The sequence below is a fragment of the Phyllostomus discolor genome, chromosome 4 (assembly GCF_004126475.2).
Source record: "Phyllostomus discolor isolate MPI-MPIP mPhyDis1 chromosome 4, mPhyDis1.pri.v3, whole genome shotgun sequence".
Classification (NCBI taxonomy): Eukaryota; Metazoa; Chordata; class Mammalia; order Chiroptera; family Phyllostomidae; genus Phyllostomus; species Phyllostomus discolor.
In genome coordinates, this window is record NC_040906.2 from 67,631,701 (window position 1) to 67,658,019 (window position 26,319).

The following is a 26,319-nucleotide window of genomic DNA, read 5'->3' on the forward strand; positions in this document are numbered from 1 at the left end:
AACTTAATCCATTCAGAATATGTATTAATCATTACCCACCCCAAACATACACAAAATTCATTGGCAAAATTTTATTGGCCAAAAAAATTTATTGGCCAAAAAACATGACTTATGTTTCCTACACAGATAAGGATTTATCAAGATGTTTAAATGCACCCACACATTCAGTTAAAGTGAAGCCAAAATTTGTAGACATATTTTTAATACATAAAAATGTGAGATCACTATGAGAAAATACTTCATTTTACTAATAAAGCCCAGTAGTAACAATAACTAAAAACTATCATTAGTATTAAACCTCAGAGAACCTCAAATAGATGTTCTTATTTGATCTCTACAAGCTGTCTGTTAGGTAGGCTAGAGCTGGCATAACAACAGTAACAGCTGTAACGCTTGATAATTATGTATCTTTAGCAGAATTTACTTTCTACTTTCTGTCCTTCATCCTCCCCCACACTCCAACACCACAGTTTGTAGAATAAAGTAGAGGTATAACATCCACTTATCGGGCAATTTATCCTTAAAACCTCAGCTTTCCTGGCATAAATAGACTAGATTAGAATATTGCCTACTGAATTTTCTGAAACTCTTTGAAACAGAAAATAAAGACTGCTATGAAATTTATCAAATCTGGTCTACACATAAGTGGTTAATTGTTACACAAAGTTTAAATATGAGGAAAAGTCCAATCCAATTATTGTTATAAGAATGACCATTTATACATAAGTCTAGTAAAACTTTGATATTGCTATATATTTAGTCTTTATAAACTGTTTTCAATTAAATGTTATTTCAAAAGGACAAATAGCCATCTAAGTTTCTTCTTACATCATTCCTTGAATTTCATTTTTTAAAACCATGTCGTTATCTATGTATGGATTTTAAAATACTCTCCTCCATTTATCTAAAGGCTGAACCAAGATAAAAATCTTGTGTCACTATATTTTATAGATTCAAGACTAGGGCCTGAACATATTATCTCCCAAATAAGCAGCCTCTTGCTTTCATTTGCTTTAGTATTTTCATCAGAGTTGGAATGGGTTAAAAAAAGACAAGAAGAACCAGGTATACTTACTTAAACCTGGCAGGTGAAAGAGGAGTAGGAGGAAACATGCCTGGTTCAAAAGAATCAAAGTAAGTCACTGTCCAGGAAAAGCTGCAGCAGGAGAATCCAGCAGTTAGGGATATTATAAGTAGAGTCCAGAATCCTAATGGGAAAAAAGAGGGGAAAAAACTTGAATTATTAATGCTAAAACAATTTAAATTAAACCAATATCCTCACATTCAGAAGATCATATACATACTCCTGATCTTCTGAATTATATGTAAATGATACATGAAATTTGGGCTTAGTACAAGCTTACCCATGTAGAAATGTAAACTACTAAAATACAACCAGTAATCATATCACTGAATGTTTTAATTATAATTTAGCATTTGGAAAAGAGTAGAAATTCAACTTAAAAATATAACTCATCTTCAGTTTTATAATATTCAACTATAAAAAATGGTTAAAATTCTTAAATATATTTCATTGAACTTTGTGAATCATAGCTTGCTATCTTTTATTACTTAGCACTGATTTCCTTCTATATACCATGTACTACTGACATATGAATCAATTTTAGAGTGCCTAATCTTTACAGCTTTCCTATGAACATACAAACAATCTGATTCTTTAACCTTGCCCAATATATGAACAAAAGTTAACTCCCAATTTATAAATGGGTTGGGATTCTAAATTTTATTTTTAGTCAGACTGGCCTGCATTTTCTCAAATCAAGTCAAAACCATGGTCATTATGCTAGGGGAATTGAAAGGGAAAAGGGTTGAGGATTAGAAAAAATGGGGGAATACAATGAACATAGAGAAAAAAAAATTTGAAAGTTTTTAGATACAAACTGCCTTCTTCTTTTTTGTTTTTAAAGATTTTATTTATTTATTTTTTAGAGAGGGAAGGAGGGAGAGAGAGAGAGAAACATCAATGTGCGGTTTGCTGGAGGCTGTGGCCTGCAACCCAGGCATGTGGCCTGACTGGGAATCAAACCTGCAACACTACAAACTGCCTTCTTAAAAGAGTTTACTAAGCCACTAATACTGATGAGTGTGTTCCAGGCCTGTCACACAAGGAGGGTTCAGAATAGTAAAATAAAGAATTACATTAATTTCCTGGCTTCACAAAATTACACAACCAAACATGCCTTTATTTTAGCAAGAAGCAGATAAGAAATATGTACATTGGACTGCTTGTAAATCATTTGAAGACCATTAACAGACTGGTAAAACTGCTAAAAGACAAGCTCAGGGCAATAGAGCATTTAGAAAAACTGTGGCCAAGAAGTTTTGAAAGATTACATTTTTTTTCTCCTTATAGTTCCTTTTCCCTCACTCCCTTATAAAGAGTTAGGGGACTTTGTGTTCACCGCCCCAGAAGGAAGTAGCAAAAAAAAGGAGAACTAGCCTTAAAGTCTGTGGTATGTTGCAAATAATTAAAGGAACTAAGACAGCAGGAGGGTAAACACAAAATGTCTTGAAGGATAAGAAATTGATTGAAGTATAGATAAAATGTTTGTGTATAACAGGGAGAGAGCAAAGGCTTTATCTGAAGGCAATAAAGATTTCCCATTTGGAGAAAGTGGGTTGTGTTTGGTGCATTTGTACTTGTGTGTATATACAGGGATGGGGCAGTCCTGCCAGGGCTTCCTGGCAGCCATCAAGAAAAAGCCACAGAACATCAGAGAGGGATTATAGTATGTACAATACCTTGGCAGATGGGCCCAAACCAAACTTGCAGATGCTTCTACCCTGAGTGGGTCACAGAAACAGCAGATAATACATGGGTAGAAAATGCTACATCTGAAAGGCCATCCTGACCAGCATGCAATATATTTCAGCAGTAACTCATTTGGGCAAATGTTTTGAAGACTAGATTGCACCCCCATTCTACTATCCTGGTATAGTGTCAGCCTTCAGAACCATAACCCACTCTACTACTGGCTAAACAAAACTTTTACAGTAACAACTTGAGGTACAACCTTCCTGCTAATCCAGCAAGACAAGAGATCAAAATAGAAATTGTTAAGATTACTTGGTATACAACTACAACTTAAGGGTGACTACATTGCCAAATAGCTGTTTTGTTGTTATTAAGATAAACACCTACCTCTAAAAAGGGAAGAAAATAATTGACAAGTTTACTTTAATATCTTATAATACATAGTCTGTTGTAGAACAAAAAACCGTAATTAAGAAAAATCAAGTATTTGTTTAGGGACTGCTGTGGAACAATGGAAGCTAGATTTCTGAGTATCCAAAAAAAGTGAGAAAGGGACAAAAATAACATCAAAATATTAGGCTCTCTAAGAAGCCCATCAAGCTTTTCCATTCAGGTGCTTCAACAGAACACCATGACTACCATCCCACGATCTAAGTGCTTGCCCCATTTAGGGCATTTTAATTCTATATTAACTTTGAACTAATCAACAGCTGTACCACTGATAAAAGAAAGTCAGGTCACAATGACAGGGCTAAAACAGTCCATTGTAATATCATGGTCTAAAAGTATTTAATGTTTCTAAAAATTACCCAATTTGTTTACGAACAAGCAGGAAAAACACAGAAATTGGCAACTCTCAACAATTAAATTTGCAACAAGTCCCTACCTCTAGAATCCTGAAGCTAAAATTTGACAAATGTTTTGTAAATCTATTTTTACCAAAAATTGACCTAACTTTAAAAGATATAAAAGCATCTAAAAATTAAGTAAAAGTGTTATTTTCCCAATTCCTCTCCTAAAACTAATCAGCTAAGAGTTTGTTGTGCATCTTTTCTAAAAATTAGATCTAGGTAATGTAGGTAGATACATGGAGCTAGCTAAAAAAAAAATGTTATGCACATATCTTTTAGTTTATTTTCCACAAATGGGATTCTCACCAGAAAAAATGTCCTATACTTTGGTTTACTCAACAGTGTTGAAGAACTTTCATATCAGTACACAGAGCCACATTTCCATTGCATATTTGTATTATTCCAGTGTTTCACTACTAAAAGCAATGCAGCATGAAACAATCTTGTACTTAACTACATAATTGTACAAAAATATCTGTAACGAATTCCTAGAGGAATGACTGTTGTGTTAAAGAATATACATCTTCAAATAAACATATACATCCCTCTTTCTTCTCTACAGTTCAACTTTTCATCAGTTTAGGAAATGATACAAGTTCATCTTTTCCACCAACTGAATTCTCTTGGACTCAATGTTTTTGCCCAAAGCAAAGATGAAAGTACGTGGGTAATTCCTATTCTAATCCCTTTGTTGGAGTTTTATATTCACTTATCTAATGGTATAGTTTGCTTTGGTATATTTAATTTTTCAAAATAAGTCATTTTGGTTTCAAAGGATAGTTACATCTCTAAAAATATGCTGGCAGCTTTTAGTAGTTCTATAGAACCTTCCACCAAAAAAAGATTATTATATGTTCTAAATATTTCGAGTTTACTGAGCAATTTCAGGCTAAAGAAATGAGTTTACTTTCAGAAGTTTTATGAAGTCAGAAATGAGGAGGCAGTAGTTTACATATATCATATGTAAGAAAAAACACCCAGGAAAAAAAAAACTCCCATGTTCTCATACTAGAAAAGGTTTCTTATTAAAACATTGTTACGCAAGCAAAATTACACATTCTTCATAAAACTTATTCCTGCCTTAAGTAAACAGTGGGACTAAAGACACAGCTTACTGATAATTTCCAAGTCCCAATTTAGAGCTGACACTTCAAATGTTTAAATAAACTGTTATACTATGAAATACAATGCAGTAACGAAAAAGAATGAGGTAGACCTCTGCATACTGATGTAGAATGAACTCTACATTTTAATAAAGCTGCAGAACATGCATGATTCCAATAATATTTTCCTGAAAGTAACAAAACCACACATTTTAAATCATATCTATATAATAAATGAACAATGATCTGAAAATATATACAAGGTGATGGATTAGTGGGAACCTTTACTTTAATTGTTGGATTTTTAAAAAATTTTATAAGTTTATTTTAGCCAAATTGATAACAATTGCTGAAAAGCAAGATCTGAAATGTCCCCTATTGGATTTTTTTTCCTAGTGAGATTATATTACTCATATAATTAATTAATGAAATCACAAGTGAAAATTAACATTTAGGTAATTTAAAAAAGTGTAAAAACTATAAGCAGCTGCTACTAATAAAGTTTAGATGTACTCTTTCATAAAACTGATCAGTTTCTAAATATTTATGTAAGCAAATTTTTTCCAACTTTATCAGATGCTGTAGTTTTCTAACTTAGGAGGATGACATAATTTAGTGTTCTCTCTCAACTAAACCACGTTCTACTGATAGCTCAAGTCTTGAAAGCCCTTGAGCAATATGTCTCTCTCCATGTCAATGCAGAAATCTGTACAGCATTTCTGCAAACTTATTTCCCAGGGCAGGAGCAGAGGAAAGAGCGTCTGTCTGGTCTTCCTCCTCTACCAGTGCCACCTGAATACATAGTGGGTCCATAGCAGTGACAGTGGTAAAAGTCCCTACCCAACTACCTGTCTACCTGCAATTCAGCGTGTAGCAATTCCACTCCTCCTCCTGCTGAAAAGGTAAGAAAAGTTTAAGGGGACATTTTGATAAAGTGACTAAAACTTGAGAAATAGCACCTGCAGCTTCCAACCATGTTAAAGCATCAGATTCACATGGAAATCTTTTAAAAAAACCTTTTTTATTATGAACAATTTCAAATATACATAAAAGTACAGGGAAGACTACAATGAAACCCCATGAACCCATCACTCATCTTTATATAATTAACTCATGGCAAATCTTGTTAAACCTGTATTCTCCTCTGAAGCCTGTAATACTAGGAAAAACAGTCATCATTACTATCTGGATCCAACATACCATTTCTCTTATTTTTAAGCCATTTGATGAACAATATACAGAAGAATAAAAAGACAGTAAAAAAACCACAAACTTTGTTAGAAATTTTAATAAGATATAGGTGTATCTGAATTTTTATTCTTAATTTCCCTGGTTTTAAACATATACACACTAGAGGTGGGTTATGTCTTAAGTGCAAATAACTGCTTACTAATTTCATGCATAAATCTGGAATATAACTACCTTATAAATAAATACTGATTCGAGATTTCAGTTACATCTCTAATTGGTTATAGCTTGTCATTAATATTTTCTGTATTTGCATTATCAAAATATAGTGCTTTAAGGAGCTTTTAAAAATCTTTCATGGCTTAACATTTTGGTTAGGAAGATAACAATTTTCTTTGCTCCATACGTTGTGAAACATTTTCATGTTCAGATTTTAAACAATTTGATCAATCTAATAATTTTTTTCATGTCATTAGCAAAGAGTCATATAATGATCTTCATATTTGCTCTCAAGTATCTACCAAGCATACCTAGAAGCAATGGCAGGCTATTTAAACGTGGAAAACGAAACAGAGCAATGATAAAGCCCTATTGTATTTTTTTTTTGATACTGAACAAACCATTCCTTCAGGTAAAAAGTGCCATCCATTCTATGTGAAACCTTCTAAATAGCAAGTTAAGAGTTCACGTCTAGTTCAGAATGACATCAAAAGCTGAGGTATCAAGAAATGCTCTGAAAACTTTTATAATCTTAGCTGTTTTTTGGGGGGGATGAAACAATATAACAATATACGCTGATAAAATGAATAACTGAATAAATACATATTTTCTCATGCAAGAAGTTGAGAAGAGCACAAACAAGTTTTCATGGAACATGAGCAAATAAACCTGTAACCTGAAGATAAAGGTTTCAGGTTCTGCAAAATCAGGTAGACCATATTTTGTATCATCATCAGGGCACTAGCCTTGAAGAGGTAAATTAGTTTGCTAAGATTGGGGCAGGGGGTGACAGGCTAGGATCTCAAAAAGATTTTAACAAAGAGAATATGGCAGAAAGGTAAAGTTTTGAACTCCTTAAAGTTATTTGGGCACAGAGAAATAAATATAAGATAAATAAACCTTGAATTTTTCACTAGAAACCTGTAAACTATAGCATTATAGATTCAACAGGTATTCTTTAGAAACTCAGGTCTGACACTTTCCTAGTTAACATTAAACTTTGCAACTATACCAATGCCTTTCACAATTTTAAAACAAGTTATTTATAAGGAATTTTGAACGTAAATTTCTCCTGAGGGCTGCTTAACATGTTATCTTACTAGGTTTATAAGGAAGTTACTTTTGCTCGTTTGTGATTCCTGGCAAGAGGGATAGGGAGACTCTTCCAGTACATAACTAGAAAACATTAAGTATTTGCTAGATCTTTATCACATACAGTTGTGTTCAAAATATATTCCTGGTATGTGTGCTATACATATATACACTCACATATACACTGTATACCTATATAAAAAGAAAATTAATAAAATTTACCATGCACATATGCAAATAAAAAGACTGAGACAACTGCACAAAATATATTAAGTATTTTATCCAGAACTTTGTAGTTTAAACATGGTCTAGAAAAACAGAAGTGAGCTAAAAATCAAATCAAGTGACAAGTACATACCTAATAGCCCAGTGTCTACATCATCTTTATTCTTCAAATTCTCAGCATGTAACTCTGCAAATACAAAAAAGACAATTTGAACAGTGGCTCAAAAGCTGGAAAGATATCATGGAGTTGTGGCAAGTGCTATACAGTCAGAAACTAGGTTCAAATTGATTCTAGTTAGTAGTGATGTGACCTTCTATAAGAGAGCTGTAAATCAACTGCCACTTATGTAAAATGGGGATGTTTATCCCACTAGATTGTTGTTGTAAAGGCATTTATTGTCATCCATTTACAAAGCACACTAGATTTTGAATTCAATTTTTCTCCATTCTCCAAAATAAGCACAGTTCAATGCTTCCACATTTTGTGACTTCATGATGAAAAGGTAATCTCTCAGATCAAAAGAGAAATAAACTACCATAAAACTCGCGTTGCAGTGCAAAAAGAGGGGGAGGGGAGCAAGAGGATGAAATATTGACACCTACCTAATTTAACATTATTTACAACCAATACCATTTAATGAATAGGTAAAACTTGCTAATTTCTTTCCTTTGAAAATCAAGCATGGTAAGCTTTTAGATGCCACTAGTGAGTTGGAAGCAATAAGAAAAAATAAAAACTACAATTAAACAGATTAAATTGTTCTGTGAAATAATAGTAATATTTGAGCAACAATATGTTGGGTGTTTTTCACACAACAAAGGTATTTTGTTTAATTGTTCTTTTCCAATAACTGCCAAAATGACATGAGAACTGACAAAACTAAGCTGATTCTTTTCATCGTAGGCACATAATATATTCGTATTAACATTGGAAAAACCTTTCAAGGCACATCTCTTTCTATTCCTACCTGGCCAACATGTCAACTCCAGACACAGGAGGATAAAACTAATAGAGAAAGAGTAAACTAATTTCTGCAGAGTTTTTTCGTTACATTCAGCTGCAAGCCTAATACAAAACCAAGAGGGGCTATTTTACCTATAAAAGTATTAACTTAGGTTATGGGTTTAAAATCCCTGTCCTTCAGGAATTCTGAGTGTACGGAGGAATCGGTGGATAGCATATCTTCAACCATTTGTAAAATAGTCTTTGAACACATGTAGCCTACTTTACACATATTTTTACCGTCTTTTAAACGTCGTTCGTGTTTTAATGAAAATTCTGCGAATTTTCACCTCAAGTAACTATAGTTCACTGACTATAAGATACTGTGCAACTCCATGTCTTTCTTAAAATGCATCTCCTCATAATGGACCTGGGTCATGCACCTTTAAGAAAAGACAAAGGGAGAGCAGAGGGTTGCAATCGAAGACTCCTGCAGAAAGCGGCCTTTCATGGGGAGAAGGGTGACAAAATCAAGAGAAACCTCTGGGCTCAACTTTATTGTGCACAAATTTTCACAGACCGGCCTTCTGTACCTTTTACGATCAGATAGGCGATGGCGAGGAGGAAAGCGAGGAGGACGGCGAATAGCAGCGAACAGAGAATTGAGAGGACCTGTACCGGCCACCGCCGAGCCTGGGCTCGGCCGCGCGCATCCGCCGTGAAGATGCCATTGCGTTTATCCGGCAGAACTGGAGACCCGTCCCCCTCCGGCGGGAGTAGAGAGACCTTTCTAGGCTCAGACAACGCCCCAGCAGAAAACTCTGCCCGCAAGTCGCGGGCTACTTGGTCACATCCCTCCTCTTCGTCGACTTCACCTTCACCCCAACTACCCCCCTGAGTAAAGGAAGATAACGCGGAACCCGAGTAAGGGACAGGGCTGCAGAGGCGGCGACGGTGCAGCAGAGAAGAACGCCGCGCGCTCTCCACGAAAGACATGGCGGGAAAGACACAGAATCGCGCGGAGGTCAGGCGTCTCTCACCCGCCCCGCCTCGAGCTCTCAGCAGCCTATCAACGGTTGGTCTCCCGGACGGCCGGCACCATCCGGCTCCAGCGCGCAGGGGTGTTCAGTGGTAAGCGGCGTAGCGAAGAAGGTACCATGGGGCCCGAGGAGAGGTTGGACACCCCTAGATCAGAGCACAACCCCCACTTTCTAGAAGGGAAAGGTAGCAGGGGAGCGCGCGGAGAGAGACGAGTCCAGGCCGAAAGTTGTTGAGTCCCCTCTCCCTGCAGTGCTTCGTATCGGCCAGAGACCTCAGCCACTGCCGCGTCACCTCCAGGCAAGCGCGGGGCCCAGCAGCCCCAAAGCTGCATGTTCCTGATGCCCGGTCCTAGCGCCCGCCCTTGAACTTCTGATTAACATTCCCGAACTTATCAGCTTTTTCCTTTCTTGCCCCCTACTCTCGCACCCTTCCACGGCTAGCCTCACTAACGGCAGCTCATCCGCCGGTGCTCTCGCCTTGCATTAACTTCCCACCCCTTTTCTCTTTTGCATTGTTCTCCCCGCCCTTACCACAACTTCCCTCCACGCTGCTCGACACGCCTCCCGCCCTCCATCCCTCCGCCCAGGCGCGCGCTGTCCAGCTGGTGCGTAAGGAGCTCGAGCTCTAAGCTCTGGACCCCTCCTTAGCCTTCCCCGCCCCCTTCCCCTCACCTCGAGCACTGCGCGCGCGCGTCGGGTCCGGGCCACCGCTAACGCTAGAAGCTTCTTAACTCACCCCCACCTTCCCCACCCTATCCCTGGCGGCCTCAGGTTTGTGGGGCGTGTGTAATTTGGGCGGGCGGGTGAAGGTGGCAGGTCCCCACTGCCCCACCCCTTACGGGGTGAGGCGGTCTAAGCTCGAAAAGCTGGGACACTGTTATCTTCCCTTCCTGGGGGGAAGTTGGTGGAGTTTTTCCGGCAGAGGACTCGGCGCAGAAACTTCCTCCGTCCCCCTATTCCCCCTCCATGCAGGCGACGCCAAGTGAGGCTGAGGCTGGGGGCGAATCGCCGCAGAGCTGCGTGTCGGCAGCGCACTCTGATTGGACAGCGGGGAAGCCTGTCAGCTTATTGGCCCCGCTGATCCCGCCCCGTAGTGCCGGGCAGCCTTTAACCTTTAGCCCCAGCGGGCGCCAGCCACTCAGATCGCTGCTTGTTGGTATATGCAGCGGCAGTGGCCGCCGGCGGAGCAGTCTGAGCCAGACGATGAGGCCAGGGACGGGAGCCGAGCGTGGAGGCCTCATGGTGAGTGAAATGGAGAGCCATCCTCCCTCGCGGGGTCCTGGGGACGGGGAGCGGAGATTGTCCGGCTCAAGCCTCTGCTCCAGCTCTTGGGTCTCTGCTGACGGCTTCCTGAGGAGACGGCCCTCGGTAAGGGATCGGAGTGGCACAATGAAAAACGGAGTCAGAGAGACAGGAAGCTTTCTCCAAAAGGAGAAGATGAGAGTGGACGAAGGAAGAGCTCGAGATGGTGGGATGTGTTCTGAAGGAGAGAGAGGGAGGGTGGGGATTCGCGGAGGGAAGAAGGTGGGACCCTGGAAGTTCCCAGTGGGCCTGGTTTAGACAGATGCGCGGTGGTGGTGCTGGGCCCGGAGCGCGGTGAGCGTGTCGGAAAGGTAGGCCCGATTTAGGAGGGAGCGGGAGGCGGAGACGTGAGTCTGAAGGTTTTAAAAGAGGCTGCCAGGATCTGTTTATAGTAGAGGTAGTGATGTGTGTAGACGGACAGCTGGAAGAATTGTCAGGTCGTAATTACTTGGTTTTAAGACTTGGAACAATGGGCACACAGGTAAAGGAAGTACTTGTAAAAGCGCATTACAGTGGACGAATTAGTTTTCATTTAGTGTGTGAATGACAGACTTCAGTCTTGGAATAAAAAATTGAGAGCAGAAGTAATTTCACCCGTGGAAAGATTATGTTTTGGAAGTAATATGTGTATTAGGAGAGAGGTGTCCCTGAGTACTCTGCTATTTGTGTTTAATAACACAATAACAAGCCTTGATCTGAGTGCTTATATAACAAGCCTTGATCTCAGTCAGTTTGGTAAATTTCAGCGTTTTAAAGCTTAAAATTAGTTAAGGAATAAGCTAAGAATAGTAGCTTTATAAAATAATAATTAGCTCACATCTTTATAGGACAGAGTTGTGGTTTTCGTTAACAGTTTTTGAATTGGCTTTCACATACACTTCTTGAGTTTAGCAAGTCAGTAACAGGTTAAAAGGAATGTGCTTTGAAAGAAAAATAAAACTATGATCTAGCTATCCAGTAATGATTTTAATTTTTTATGTTTTGTTCTGGAATTAGGTTAGTCGAAAGCTCATTTTAAATATCGGTGTAAGCCCTGGCTGGCATAGCTCAGTAGATTGAGCGCGGGCTGCGAACCAAAGTATCACAGCGCAGGTTCGATTCCCAGTCAGGGCACATGCCTGGTTTGCAGGCCTCGGCCCCCAGCAACCGCACATTGATGTTTCTCTCTCTCTCTCCCTCCCTTCCCTCTCTAAAAATAAATAAATAAATCTTTAAAAAATATTTTAAAAAATAAATATTGGTGTAGTGCATTTTCTTGAAGATAAAGTATAAACTAACTTAAGTTAAATTACATTACATTATCCTTATATATCACTGCACTTAACTGGTTTGTTGAAGTCAGACTTTTGAGAAGGATTTATTGTTACTTGCTAATTTTTAAATTGTCCTTGTTTTTCAGATGGGGCATCCTGGCATGCATTATGCCCCAATGGGAATGCACCCAATGGGTCAGAGAGCGAATATGCCTCCTGTACCTCATGGAATGATGCCACAAATGATGCCCCCAATGGGAGGTCCGCCAATGGGTCAGGTAAGAATGCTTTTGTTTTTTGTGTATGTTTATTTACTTTTGTCTGTTGTATTATTGTGTTGAGATTGCAAAATCTGCGTCAATACTTCTAGCTATTTAAGGATTATTTTATAAAAAGAATGTTTTCAAATATGTGAAATGTTGAATCATGACACTAACCATTTTGAATTTAATGAAGTCTTCTGCATAAAAGAACTATTTTCACAGCAACAAAACTAAGAGGGTTTTTTTAATATAAATTTAAAAGTAACTCTGAAGGCTTTGTAGTTGTATGATCTTTTTCCCACAAGTAGGACAATTGAAGTTAATGTTCTAAGAGTAAATGCCTGATAGGACAACATAGTTTATGTCGGCGGACCATGTAAATACATAGAATCTGAAGATTGCAATTGTTTAGGTCTTTGGTGTAGAATGAATTTTAATAGCTTGCTCTTGTGTGTGTATGTATGTGTGTGGTGGGGATGGAGGTGGGTAGGTTGTACTCTAATATGATTCTTAATAGGACAATGACAAATAGGTAGTTCATTTTGCACTTACACTATTTTGTTGTTTTCTTTTAATGCTTATTGCTTCTGCACTCCTGCTTTTGTGCTGTCCCTTTCATCTCCAGCATAAATTTTACATGGATATTTTATGGGAGTGATTTGGATTAAAAGATTTTCATGCTGACTCAGTGAATTCAATAGAACTGAGTTCCTAGAGAAGTGTTCAAGAAAGATAACAGGTTTAGTTACCATGAATAATTTTATGCCCCCTGTTAAGTTCTACAATATTTCTTAGTAGAGCTGCTCTAACTAGATAATGAGCTTTAAAACTATTTATTTTTAAAATGCTTTTATTCTTACTTAATAATAAAATATTTTTATCACTTAAAACTTTTATCACTTAAAATTAGTTTGTTGGCTGGGTTCTTTCCATTTGAGAATCTCAGTAAATCATCAAAAATTTAGGCTAACAAAATATTTGGAAAACCAATTAGGTATGAACTTTCTGCCAGTTAATGTTCTTTACTTTGATAAACATTTAAGCCTTGATGGTTTGTTATTGGTGACACTGTAGTGGAGAAAGGAACTTGCTCTGTGTTTCTCTTTTTATGTAACCTTAAGAGTAGAAGGGCTTAATGTTAAGTGCTTTCCTTTTTTTTATTTGGAATATAGCCCTTAATTTTGTATAAAAATCTTTATTCAGAGACACCAGGCCCAAAAGGTTCTGCCTGTAGGAGTTCTTTAAATAATAAAAGAACCATTTGCTTTGTTACTCTAGAATAACACAAGTTTTAAACTCCCTAGGTGATGGAGAAACAACTTTGATTCTTCTGTTTCTTTCCATCTCTAAACAGCGAGGAGCTCTTCTTGTTTTCTTAGTAGAGCTGCTCTAACTAGTTAATGAGCTTTAAAAAATATTTATTCTTTAAATGCTCTGGTTCTTATTTAAAATTAGTTTCTTTCCACAGAAAGATAAAATAAAACAATTTGCTACTGCCAGATGCTTCTCTCTTTTCTGGGGCCTTCTGTTTCCATTGGGCCAATCAAGGTAAGTTTTGCAAGGGACTGACCTGCTTACCCTTGCTGTGATGGTGCTAGTGCACTACCAAAAACAAGATACCAGCTAATCATTTCCAGTAAAATGCAGATTTTTTTTTTAAGTACTTTTGTGTATCTTATTCGAATAAGCTGGTCACAATTTGCTCTATGGCCCTTTCTTTTTAGTTGTATTAGTGACCATCTTTCTAGTAAGGTTACTGGCTACTTGGTACACATCCATTCAGGTACTCTGACTTTCAAATTGTGGTTTTCTTCTACTTTTTTCTTAGGCCAATATATGCCATGTGACTTTTAAGTGTACTTGACTAAATGTTTAGAAGTCTGTCTCTCCTATGTCTACTGTTAAGATAATGTATGTCTTAAAAGTCCAGCTCTGAGGGTCCCAAGAGACTCCCCATTGTTTTTCCTTAAAATCAGGTTATATCTTTTTTATCCTCTTAATATCTAACAGATATTGGGTCCAAATGTTGGTAAAACTAGTTTTTATTTTAGCTTTGGTAATAGGCTGGGAGGACGTGGATAATTTCAATTTTCAACTAGTCCAGAAATCTAATTTAAAGCCTTGTAAACAGCCTTAAAAATAAAAATTGATAATTAGCAGAATTGATTCCTTTTTCTGTGTCATTTCTTCTGTTGACCGACTCTCAGAAGTATTAATGAATAGTAAGTGGTCAAATGATAATGAAAAGTGGGGCACCTGTCCAGTTCACTCCACTGACACAGAGTTGGTAGGGTTCTTGCTGTCCAGCTTTTAAAAAATAAATTGACAAATTTTAGACTTTAGTACTGAAGTTTATATAACCTTCATGGATAATGCCTGGTTCACATTAAGATCTCATTCTGGGACCAGCTGAAGGCTAAAATTTGTGACAGTCTTCTAAATGATTGCCGTTTTTGGAATGTTTTTAAACATGACATGAAATTTCACCCTTATTTGTAAACTAATATATAGGCAGGGCAGAATACCAATCTACACAAGCCAGAGTTCATAATTTTTCAAAGGCAGCAATTTATTTAGATTAAAGAAGTATTTTGTTCATTTTATTTCATTTAGTTTATTCTAGAGATAATCCAGAATGCCCTTTTTAGAATTCAGGCTGAATCTGTTAATAGTAAATATTTGAATATTATCAGCGGAGCTCAGTCATATTTCTTTCAAGTTTATTTCAGTTGTCCTGTAGGTTAAATTTGCCTTTTTCTTACATTAACTTCATATAAGAAAGTTATGCTTCTGCTTTTACAGAATTATAGGTTCTTACAGTTGGAAGGGGCTTTACAAGTTCATAAATTTTAGATAATGTGATTAAGCAATGGTTTGTGACTGGTAAAAAAATGTTAATAAAGTAGTTTTTCTGCTTGATGGCAATGCTCAAATATTCAGAAAAGATACGCATTAAGACATAATTGTATATGAGGCCTTCTTTCTCCATATCTATAGTCAGTCATGTTTTGCCTTTAAAATGTTTTTACTCTTACTCCTTTGTTGTCATTTTTACACAAAGGACATGTAAATCCTTCTGTCTTTATCACAGATGATTTTGCCTTTGCTCAAGCCCAAGACAGTCCTCCCAGTTGGCTCCATTTTTTTTTCTTTTCTTTTTTAATTCTTAATTTTTGTTATTTTTAATAAGTAAAAAAAAATTAAGGTCTTTTTCAGCTCTAACAGCCTATGATTCAATTTAGATCATTTAATAAGAGTAGATGGTATGTAAGAGATTGTATGATAGGGAAATAAAAACAAAATTCTTTTAGTAATGCCTCCCTAATTCTAATTTTTCTGCAGGGTTTTCTTTTCTTTTTTTTTTTTTTTTTTTTTTTTTGATGGGGGTGACTTTTTGTCAATAAACATACGTAAATAATTGCCTTGTACAAATGAGTGTGATTTTCTTTTATTGAGTTGAGGCAGGCTTTCTGCTGCCATCTGAGCCCAAGTTGTTACACTCCCATGCCTTGGATATGCTTAGCAACTTTCGAGCAGGTTTTCTTACTTCAAGCCTGCTCCCACAAAAAAAAAAAATTCTCTTGAATTTCAGCGTGTTATCTCCTTGCCCAAAACCTCCTAATGTTTTTCTGTGCCTATAGCAAAATAACTAAATTCCACAGCTTACCTTTCAAGAATAGTATAATTCAAAGTGCAGTTGTGAGCTGCATGTCTTCAGATTCCCTAATTTGAACCCAGGCTAGTCTTTTCGTGGTATCTTGAACCTTGTATTAAGCTCATGACTAAGCTCATGCTGTCACCTCCTTGTCCTCCACTCACTACCATAATGAACTTTCTTTTACTTAAGTTCTACCATTTCAAGTCCTACCTTCTTCAGGAGGTCCTCAGCAATCCTTGTGTAGCCTACACCTCCCCTTCAAATTATTAAAATAAAATCCTATGTAATCTGCCTATATAACTCTTACGGTTTCACTTATTTTGCCACTTAGTTATTGGCTTGTTTTGTTTTATGGTTAATTTGCTTTGTCTTCCCAACAAGTAATAGATTGAAAGCTCTTAGTAGGGGCAATGTTTTATACTTTTAGATAATTCTATAGATGCTGAGCACAGTTCTTAGCACATCATGGGTGCTCAGTAAAATACTTGTTGAATGAATGAAACACAAATACTCTTTCCTACAGTATAAGTCAGTAGGTGTTACATGTGACAGTTTTCAGTGGTTACCTGTGTGACTTACATTGTTACATTGACATTGTTTTCAGTGTCTGCCTTTTTACTGTTGCTTTTTTTATTTGACAAAAATGAAAGACAAATAAAGTGAAATAATGAATAACTTTTGGTGACTAAAGCAAATACTAATCTCCACTTAATTTAAATTACAGGCTAATCTGTTATTTATATTACTTCATTGATCATCTCTTTAAGAAGTTTTATCACAGGTTTTCCATGCTCTAGGGAAAAATGATTTGGAATGTAGGCCCTCCAGAGAAATTTCAAGTTACTAGTATCTTAGATTTATTTATCTGACTGATTCAACAGACTGATTTGTTGGCTTTTGCTTAGTAATCACCCTTACTTTTGGGTATTTACAGAATCCATGCCACTAAATTGAATATTAACCCTTGACAAAAATAAACTTTTTTAAGGCTGTATGCTTATAACTGTTGAATCTAGGTGACTTTCTGTATGCATTTACATTACCTAGGCAAGTACTTCTAACAAAAATAGATTGACCTGGACTTAATGTGTTTTATAACTCTTGGGATGTATATATAGTTAATTTTGATAGTTTTTATTAATGATACTAGAAGATAAGTTTGCTTTCATTATTTTTAGATAGCAGTTCATTACAGTCTTACAGAAGTCTTTTAAAACTGTTTTTACTTAGTATTTCTGGGTTTTGTTTGACCATCTTCTCCCCTACTTCCTTGGTCTCTGTTACCCATTATCTGTTTATTTTGCTTTGCCTAGCACATTGCATGGAATTAGCATTTTTGAGAAATGCCAAAATGTGGTCACTTATTCATTTAGTCTTCTCTTTATGAGAAAACGTGAACTTCAAAATAAATTAGTATTGACACACACATAAATGAAGCAGCTTATAGAGTGTAACATACGTATGCATTAAGTAGTGGGCTCAAAAAGAGAACAAATGTCAATGGGTTAACCTGTTGGTTTTATTTTATTTTTCACTGTTCTACTACAGTTGTCCTAAATTTTCCCCTGTTGCTCTTCCCCTTCTCCCCCCACAGTAAATCTTTACCTTGTTGTCTATGTTCATGAGTCCTTGACTAGACTCATGGCATACATGTTCCTTGACTAGACCCTTCCCTTTCTTTCCCCGCTACCCCTCCTACCCCAGGTCACTGTCAGTCTGTTCCTGGTTTCCATGCCTCTGGCTCTCTTGCTCGTTTGTTTGTTTTGCCCATTGGATTCCACTTATCTATTGGGTTTTATTTAACCTGTTGATTTCTAATTGGGTTTGTTAGAAATATTGATACAATTTCCAGTCATCATCAAGTAGTATATCAGTAGATAGTAAAGATCTGGTGCCTGTGTATATCCCATAGCTATGAACTATGGTTTTTGTTTGTTTTTAACATAGGGCAATAATAGATCTAATTTGTGAAGGTTTATAAGTAGGAATGAGTGCAATTCTGTCATAAAAGTTGTCATTGGTCTTTCATTCTTACTTCCTTGTTTCATACTTTCATGTGTCTTTTAATCAGTAGACATTTGTGTGGTTTTAGTGTAAAGGTGAAGAATGTATATTCTCTGCACTCAAGGAACTTACAGGCATTACTCAGATGCCTGCCTAAACTGTTTTGTCATCTTCTCACAGCTGGTTTGGCTATCACAATACTTCGATATATATATGAATATTTAGTGTAAATGAATCTCTTATATTTTTTTCTCTCCCTAGTCAAGTAACCATACGTTTCTTTTGCTTATTATAGTTAGTTACTAAAGATGTGTTTTGCATGATGAGCTTGAAAAATCTATTTCTATTTCTTTTTGGTGCACTGAACTCAAAGTGAAAGTCTCAATCTCTCTGAATTTGATTGATGCCGTTAGCATTGTTTCCTAAAGGATTAAACATACCAGCAAGTAAGGGCTATTTTGAGTTGAAATATAATTGTTTTTTGTTTGTTTTTTACGTTATGCTTCTTTACAGTACAATACAAATGTTATCTTATTCCCTAGGTCTTGGTGTTCTATTTGGGGTAAGACTTTTTAAATTACCTTTTGATTAATAAATGAGCATTGAGTCTCTGAAAACATGGGCTTGGTATTGTTTCTTTGGCCATGTGGTATCAAGAAAGTTGTTACTTCTCTGAAAGATGGGTTTTCAGTAATTTCAAGGTCATTATGTATTTGTTACATATAATAGAAAATTATCTACTCTTACACAAAATTAAGGACTGGTCTTAAGGTTATCTATCTACTACCGGTGTTTGAGTTTCTGCTATATCTGTGTGACTGTCCTGGACCAGTAATACATATGTAAATGAGACATGTTCTTTGTTTTAAAGATGCCCACAATTGAGAAGAAACTAAAAATAAAGTCTCATATGAACAAATGTATTTATAAAAATTAGCTAGATACATTAAGCCTGGTTTAGTTGGGGAAGAGGATAGTAGTAGTCTTGTGTCCCTTTATACCTGTGTCTAAAAGAAGGCTTAAACAGCCTTTTAGAGTAGGTTTTAAAGTCTTTGATTCTGTATGAGTTAATTGATATATTACAATTTATGTGTGTATCTCCAGTATGTTTAGAGCTTTTTAAAAATGAAATGATACCATTCCTTTTTGTTCAGCTTTGTTTTTAAGTTTTTGTGTCACATGTCCAAACTCAGTGATTTTATATTTTCTGTACCCTTTTTGAAGAAGTTAGTTTGTGGTTTAATAAGAGATAGTGGAGTATTACTAAATAATGTAAACTATTTGCTTTTACTTAAAAAAAAATAATCCTCACCTGAGTTGGGTTTTTTTTTTTTTTCCCTCCATTGCTTTTAGCGAGAGGGGGAAGGCAGGGAGAGAGAGAGAAACATCAATTTAGTTGCCTTCTCATCAGTTAGTTCCCGAGGGACTGGGAGTCAAACCTGTGACCCTTCTGACAATACAGGACAACACTCCAACCAACTCAGCCACACCAGTCAGGACTTAGTTGCCCTTTTTCACATAGGTTTCTGTTTTGTTTTGTTTTGTTTTTCTTTTTTCAGGGAATGGGATTGGAATACCTAATCTGTGTTAGAATTATATCACCATGCTTGTGTATAATTTTGAGAGATTTGTATACCCTGTCAAATGTGATTCTCCTGACTCTGAAAAGTGGGCTGGTTACATGGATGTCCAACTTACAGATGGTAGTAGTAAGACCCAGCGAATTAAGTAAATTGTACAGTAACATTGTGGAGCCAGCACTAAACCGATGTTTAAGATGGAGTTATTACCTGTTAGTATGTGTGTTGATTCCTACTGAGGATAATATTTTACAATATTTACTAGATGTCTTTAAAAAACTAAGGGGCCTAACAGGGAATAGATAAGACAAAGGGCAGCATAAGAGTTACTTTCACTACATGAATTGAAGGAGAGAAGTGGTAATAAACTGTCATTTATAGAGCATTGTTCTAAGTGCCTTCCGTGTATTTTCCATTTGATCCCTACATCAGTCCTGAGTACTGTATTCTCCATGTTACAGGTGATGATATTCAGATGCAGATAGGTTAAGTAAATTTGCCCAAGATTACACAGCTGGAAACTGGCCAAGCTGGGATAGGAATTCTGGCAGACTGCCTCCAGAGTGTACTTAATAGTTTATTAGGCTGCTTCCCTGCATAGCAGTATAAGATTGTCATTAAACTAACCTTCTTGGAATTTGAAGGAAAGTGTATACAGTTGACCCTTGAGCAGCACAGGCTTGAACTGTGCACATCCACGTAGATTTTTTTCAACAAATACTGGAAATGTATTTTCCTAACTAATTTTTTTTAAAAATAATACTTTTTCTAGCTTACTTTATTATAAGAATGCCTTGTAAAATACATATAATACACATAATGTGTGTTAATAGACCATGTTATCGATGGGGCTTCTGGTCATTGATAGGCTATTAGTAGTTACTTTGTAGGGGAATCAAAAATTACCTGTGGATTTTAAGACTGCACGAAGGACACCCCTAGCCCACTTGTTCAAGTGGTCAGTTGGACTTAACGCAATTCTAAACTCCCCAGGTTTGAGGGAATTGAGCAAACTAATTTTTGAATACTGACACTTGACTTATTAAATAAATGATAATCTATTTCATGTGGTAACAGTTTGCAGAGTGAGTGCTGTTTTTTTGGTTATCTAAACATTTCTTTTATGAAAAAACCGTAAATGCCTTGAATTTATATATAACTCTTGATGGGTTATATGCAGCTACTTATTTTGGGTTGTTATGGATATGCTTTAAATAGGGATATTCCTATTTCCAGTTTAATGAATTTTTGGTTAAATTAAAAAAATAATTGTTTTGCAGTTATTCATAGATTAATTTTTCATTCATATATTCATAAGGTAAGTTAGTGATGTAGAAGACACTTGTTTTTAAATGGTACACTTAATAGCCTCTTGTAGAGTATACTTTGTGAAATTTGACACATTTAAAACAAATCAAGTAAAAATGCAAGAATCAAACTTTCTCAGTAAATAATTTGTAACTGCAATAATTAGTTTGTAACTGCAGGTTTGCAGCAAGAATGATTTTTAAAAATGAAATTTGAGTTAATGTTTAAACAAAAATAAATTAGATTGTATGATTTCTTTCCAACAGGAAAACTTTGGGAAATAATTATTTAAAAAATAATCTTTTGAAGTATCTATGAAGATGTTTCCTTTTGTTTTCAGATCACAATAAAATTGGACTAATTTAGTTTACATTTGTACAATTAATTTGCTGTAGCAGTAATAGGACTGCTTTTAGTATCAGATCTTTTTAAAACATACCTAGAGTAATAAATGAAGCATGCTTTTTTTTTTTTTCCTTCAATCTAACATTAGAAACTTTTCAAACTGGGATGCTAAGAATAAGCTGATTGTGTGGTTTTCCCTAGTTTTTATTGGGTTGTTATTTTCTTCACACTGGTGATTCTTCTGAGAGTTTTTTGTTTGTTTGTTTTTTGGATGGCTTCTGAGAGCATCTTGATAAGTAATCTTTTATCATTACAAGTATAGAACTATACATAAAATTGTTTATATAATATATATACACATACACAGATGGTTGGCGACTTATGAATAAAGTATATCAAATTGTATATCTGAATTACTTTTTGTTTTTAAAAGGTGCCAAAGTGTCCATAAAATTCAGATTTGTAATATTTTAGGTAGCTTAGCTTATATCTCACAAATGTCTTTCACCCTTCCATTTTCTCTGTCTCCTAATAACTAGAAACTCTTAATTATAGCACTTATTTACCAAAGTAGCTTAAATTGAGATTTGTGAAAATCATGGTTGTGTTTTCTTTTTTTAAATCCTCACCTGAGGACATTCTTTTTTAAATTACTCTTTAGAGAGAGGGGAAGGGAAAGAGAAAAACATTGATGTGAAAGAAGCATCCGTTGGTTGCCTTCCATATGTGCCTGGGACAGGGTACCAAACCCAAAACATAGGTATATATATGCCTTGACTGGGAATCGAACCTGCAACCTTTCTGTTACTGGGCAGTGCTCCAACCAACTGAGCCACACTGCCCAGGGCCATCATTGTGATTTTACAGTGTGCTTCACATTAAGCTTATATAACTACCACTTTGTAACTTTAAGAATGATCTGGCTTATGGAATTTGTTGTGGTGGTGTTGTAGCAACTGCATTAAGAATTTTTCTTTTGAATCATTTTGAGCCAGTATCCCATTTCATTGAATTAACAGTGTCGTCATTCATGAGACACTCCATTGTATTATGGTTCCCTACAACAAGATGAAAAATAAGCCTAAAACAGGAGTGTCAAACTCATTTTTACTGGGGGCCATATCAGCTTTGTGGTTGCCTTCCAAGGGTCAAATGTAATTTTAGAACTGTATAAATATCACTACTCCTTAACTAGGGACAAAGCGCTTGGTGCTGCCTCAGGATAGAAACAAGGTGCCAGGCCTGGTAAAACAATATGGAGGGCTGAATTCAGCCCGCAGGCCTTGTGTTTGCCACCTGTGGCCTAAAATGAAAGTCTAAAATTCTCTTAAAAATAAAGCTGGGACACCAAAGTGCTTTTCCGTCCATATGAAGCAAGAAAGAAGTAAACCTACCATCAAAAAGGGACAGCAAAGTAACTTGACTGTCTCAACTTTGATTATTGGGCAGAGGAAAGAAAAATCATTTCTGAGGATTGGAACCACGAGCCAGTTTTCATAAGCTTGCAGCCTAGATTCACATTATTAGTGTGGTGTTAAAACAAAAAAATAGTAACTTAAAAAATTTTAATGGTCTCAAGTTTATGGTGCTACCATGTGACTGGCCTAAGTCAGAACAAAGCCTCTGGAAGAATTAAGCTTTAGATGGGGGTGAAGCATGCATCTCCATATTATGTGTATTGTGGAATTAATGAAAAATGGAAATCATAACATTTCCACAAAGTAGATTCTGCAGGCTCTGGAAGATAGGCTTGTCAGTGTTGCCCAAGCATCTGGAAGTGCCGTTGTCAAACCTTTGTAATAGCTTTTCATAAGCAGCATAGTACTTGGCATATTTATGTTTTTGTTCTTTGGTTTTAAAGAACAAAATAGCATCACAGTTTTGGCTTTAAATTATATTAATGGCCTATTTAATTTTGGAATAATCAGTTGTAGGTGATTTAAGAATGTTGCCAGTGTTTGTCCAGTTGAAAAAGCATACCCAGTTGCCACTCCTCAGAATTTACAGAGATACTAAGTGAGAATTTAGCTTTTTATTTGAAATTAAATCTCCTTCTGTAACCCATAAACACCATGAGTTCTAGTCTAAAGGCAAATTTTTGGATGTTTTAAAATTTGAAGTGTGGGAAGAACAGTTGAGAAAATTCTAACTCTGTCCCTTAATGATGTTCAAATATCTGGTGTGTCATTGGCCTTGTCTAGTAAACTTTGTTTTCTAAATGGGATTTGATCACTTGTTTGTCTTAGGAACTCAGTATTTCAATTTGAAATTACATTTTTTTTGTACTGCTGTCATGTGGAAATGGCCTGTTACATGATGGAGATTTTACCCTACATTTCTTAATTTCTTTAATTCTTATGAGAGTATACTTGGACTTGTTCTTCAGTTAAGTTTTCAAACTTCAGTTTCTCAATTTAGCTTAGAATTCTGGTTTTTAGATGTACACTAGCTTTTGATTTAGAAACAGGCCATTTTAGATAGCAGGCTGTTTCTCTTTGTTGCCCACCATGCTTCTCCCCCATAATCAGTTACTTAGTACTTAAAGAATTCAAACTTACTTTGCTATTACCTTGAGCAAAATTAATGTAAGGGTATGTCTTTAGGGGTTGGGGAGGAGAGGGAACAAGCCTAGTTCTCATTTGATCACTTTATTTTTTCCCTTAATGTGTAAATTACCTCTATTATTGTATTGGTGTGGGTGGTGGAGGCTTGTCAGAACTTTGGTTTTCAAATTTGGTACCTTTTTTAAAAAATGATGTTTTGATCACATAGTCCAAATTGTAGTCATGTTTTCTTTCAAGTTCTTGTTTAAACAGTGTGTTTAAACTTGGTGTTTAAACAGTTTGTTTAATGTTTTGAGGGGCAAAAAAACCTTCCTTTAACCCACCGATACAATGCTACTTCATTTTAATTGTACTTTAGCCTGGTTTTGCTTCATGACTTGACTAACTTGACTTTTACAAGTAATAAAATTCAGTGTGTGGGTGGGCTCATCTATATTTAGTGGCTTTATTATGTCCCTATTGATCAATATGCTTTTTATTTTTCATCATTCCTATTTTTCAAATTGTTCATTTAATTTGCAGCTCTTGAATAAACTGGTCATTTACTTAAGTACATATGATTGTTTTATACAATTTGTGTCATTTTCCATGTTTTCTTTAGATGTGTTCATAGTAAAATCAAAATTAAAATGTGGGGTTACATTAATATACATGAGAATAGGGTCAGAATCTTACGGAAAATTTGTTAATTTTCATGATCTTTATTCATGCTTATTAGGGAAGATTAATTTATGTATTTGGATGGCAGTCATTGGTAGACTAATCTCCCAAACTAGTATTTTTCTTCAGATATTCATGTATATTGTTTTTTTTTAATATTTTATTTATTTATTTTTTAGAGAGGGAAGGGAGGGAGATAGCGAGAGAGAAACATCAATGTGCGGTTGCTGGGGGTTATGGCCTGCAACCCGGGAATGTACCCTGGCTGGGAATCGAACCTGGGACACTTTGGTTCCCAGCCCGCGCTCAATCCACTGAGCTACACCAGCCAGGGCTAGATATTCATGTATATTCTTAATTTTTTCTTTACCAGAGCAAGTAGAGGTAATTTGTGTTTGAGAAGTCTTTTTATGTGTTTTTTTAAATCACCGAATTTAAACACCTTTGATCTAAAAATGTTATGAAGGACCAAAGAATTAAAAATTATTTCATTTAGGTATTAAAAATTAAAGGTGAAAATACTGAAAAAGTTTTGTTCCCAAAAAAAGAGAAAAGAATGAGTGGTGAGCTAAAATTTAAAGGAAATTAATATTAAATTTACCCTACAAGTAACATAATTGTCTCAACTTTAAGTTTGTTAAAATGATTTTAACTAGGCATAGAAATTACGACATAAGCATTAAAATAGATCACTGATAAAGTACTTCATTCATTCAACAAGCACTTACTAAGCATATTATCTCTGTAATATAGTGCTCACTGGGTTTTAATCTTAAATTGTGCATACTAGCTTTAATAATCAGATCTAGATTTTTCAAGTCATACTAAGTGCTTTGGTCTTACGTAGTAACCTTTTTTTTCTTTTCTTTTTTGTTTTTTTAAACTTCTGTTCTAGATGCCTGGAATGATGTCTTCAGTAATGCCTGGAATGATGATGTCTCATATGTCTCAGGCTTCCATGCAGCCTGCCTTACCGGTAATCTTGAGAAAACACTTTTGTTGTGATGTTTTGATTACTTTTATATATGAAATAATATATATGTATTTTATAGGCAATTATATCAGCTTTTTAAGTGCCTCTGGTGTACTATAAGAGGGGAATTATAGTGGACTCTTGTTTTTAGTTTTTGAATGATGAACATTTACATTTTTTCCTACATATATGTTACAGTATATGGACATCCTTATTTATTAAATTAATTCTAGCTTAAACAAGACTGGAATACTGAAAAGCATAATTTGTGAGCTAGAAGTATTTTATTGGTCTGCTAGCATTATAATCTATTAAAGTGTAGACATTTGCTTTACTGAGTGCCAATTGAAAATTGATATAATATGATTTAATACTAGATTTTAGATTTAGAAAGCAAAAGATTGCATCTGAAATTTATTATTTCTTGAGACTTCAGTTGTGACACATTATTTAGAAAATTTTTGAATAGTCGTATCAACCTTTATTGGGTAGTAATAGCAATATATAAATCAATATATTCAAATTTGTACAATTTCTTTATTACATGATAGCCTAGTGGTTGTAATGAACAGATATGACATACTACACTGGAGTGGTAAGTTTGCACTCACCCCATCCAAAACCCCTACTGTCTTACCCCAAACCCCTAGGACCAGATATATTTCAAATCTTTTTTTAATATTGTAAGTAGTATATAACATATTCTATATATTACATACAAATTTCCGTAGGGTTTTGGGCAGTGCCTTACAATTTCCAGCATAACATTTACATAGCAAAACTTAGGGATATTCCTTCTGACCTGGGGTAAATACAGATTAAAGAGTTCATCTTATTCAGGACAGATTTTTGCCACTGCAGTGAGTTTTAGTGTCAAACTTGAAAAAAGTTTGTTTTCAGAGCTGTTTGATTTCAGAATTGTGGATGAAGGATTGTGGATCTGTGTATAATTAATGATTGTATAAATATAAA

At 35.8% G+C, this 26,319-nt stretch overlaps 2 protein-coding genes across 9 annotated transcripts in view; one reads left to right on the forward strand and one right to left on the reverse strand.

Annotated features, from left to right (window-relative positions):
• The window catches only part of ARL6IP6 (ADP ribosylation factor like GTPase 6 interacting protein 6), a 34,234-nt gene extending 24,637 nt beyond the window's left edge, over positions 1–9,597 (reverse strand). Inside the window, exons 1-3 of the mRNA XM_028509875.2 lie at positions 8,991–9,597; positions 7,588–7,641; positions 1,076–1,208 (exon numbers count right to left, since the gene is read on the reverse strand). Of these exons, the coding sequence (XP_028365676.1) occupies positions 1,076–1,208; positions 7,588–7,641; positions 8,991–9,393 (590 nt within the window). The 5' untranslated portion in view covers positions 9,394–9,597. The remainder of the gene's footprint in view (positions 1–1,075; positions 1,209–7,587; positions 7,642–8,990) is intronic.
• Positions 9,598–9,610: 13 nt separating this feature from the next.
• Positions 9,611–26,319, forward strand: part of PRPF40A (pre-mRNA processing factor 40 homolog A) — a 55,813-nt gene continuing 39,104 nt past the window's right edge. For 2 of the 8 annotated variants that reach the window (XM_028509870.2, XM_028509873.2), the window contains exons 1-3: positions 9,614–10,679; positions 12,139–12,270; positions 25,270–25,350. In XM_028509870.2, the coding sequence (XP_028365671.1) occupies positions 10,404–10,679; positions 12,139–12,270; positions 25,270–25,350 (489 nt within the window). In that variant the 5' untranslated portion in view covers positions 9,614–10,403. Of the gene's footprint in view, positions 10,806–12,138; positions 12,271–25,269; positions 25,351–26,319 lie in introns of all 8 variants that reach the window. The other 6 variants (XM_028509868.2, XM_028509869.2, XM_028509867.2 and 3 more) reach the window with 6 other exon arrangements.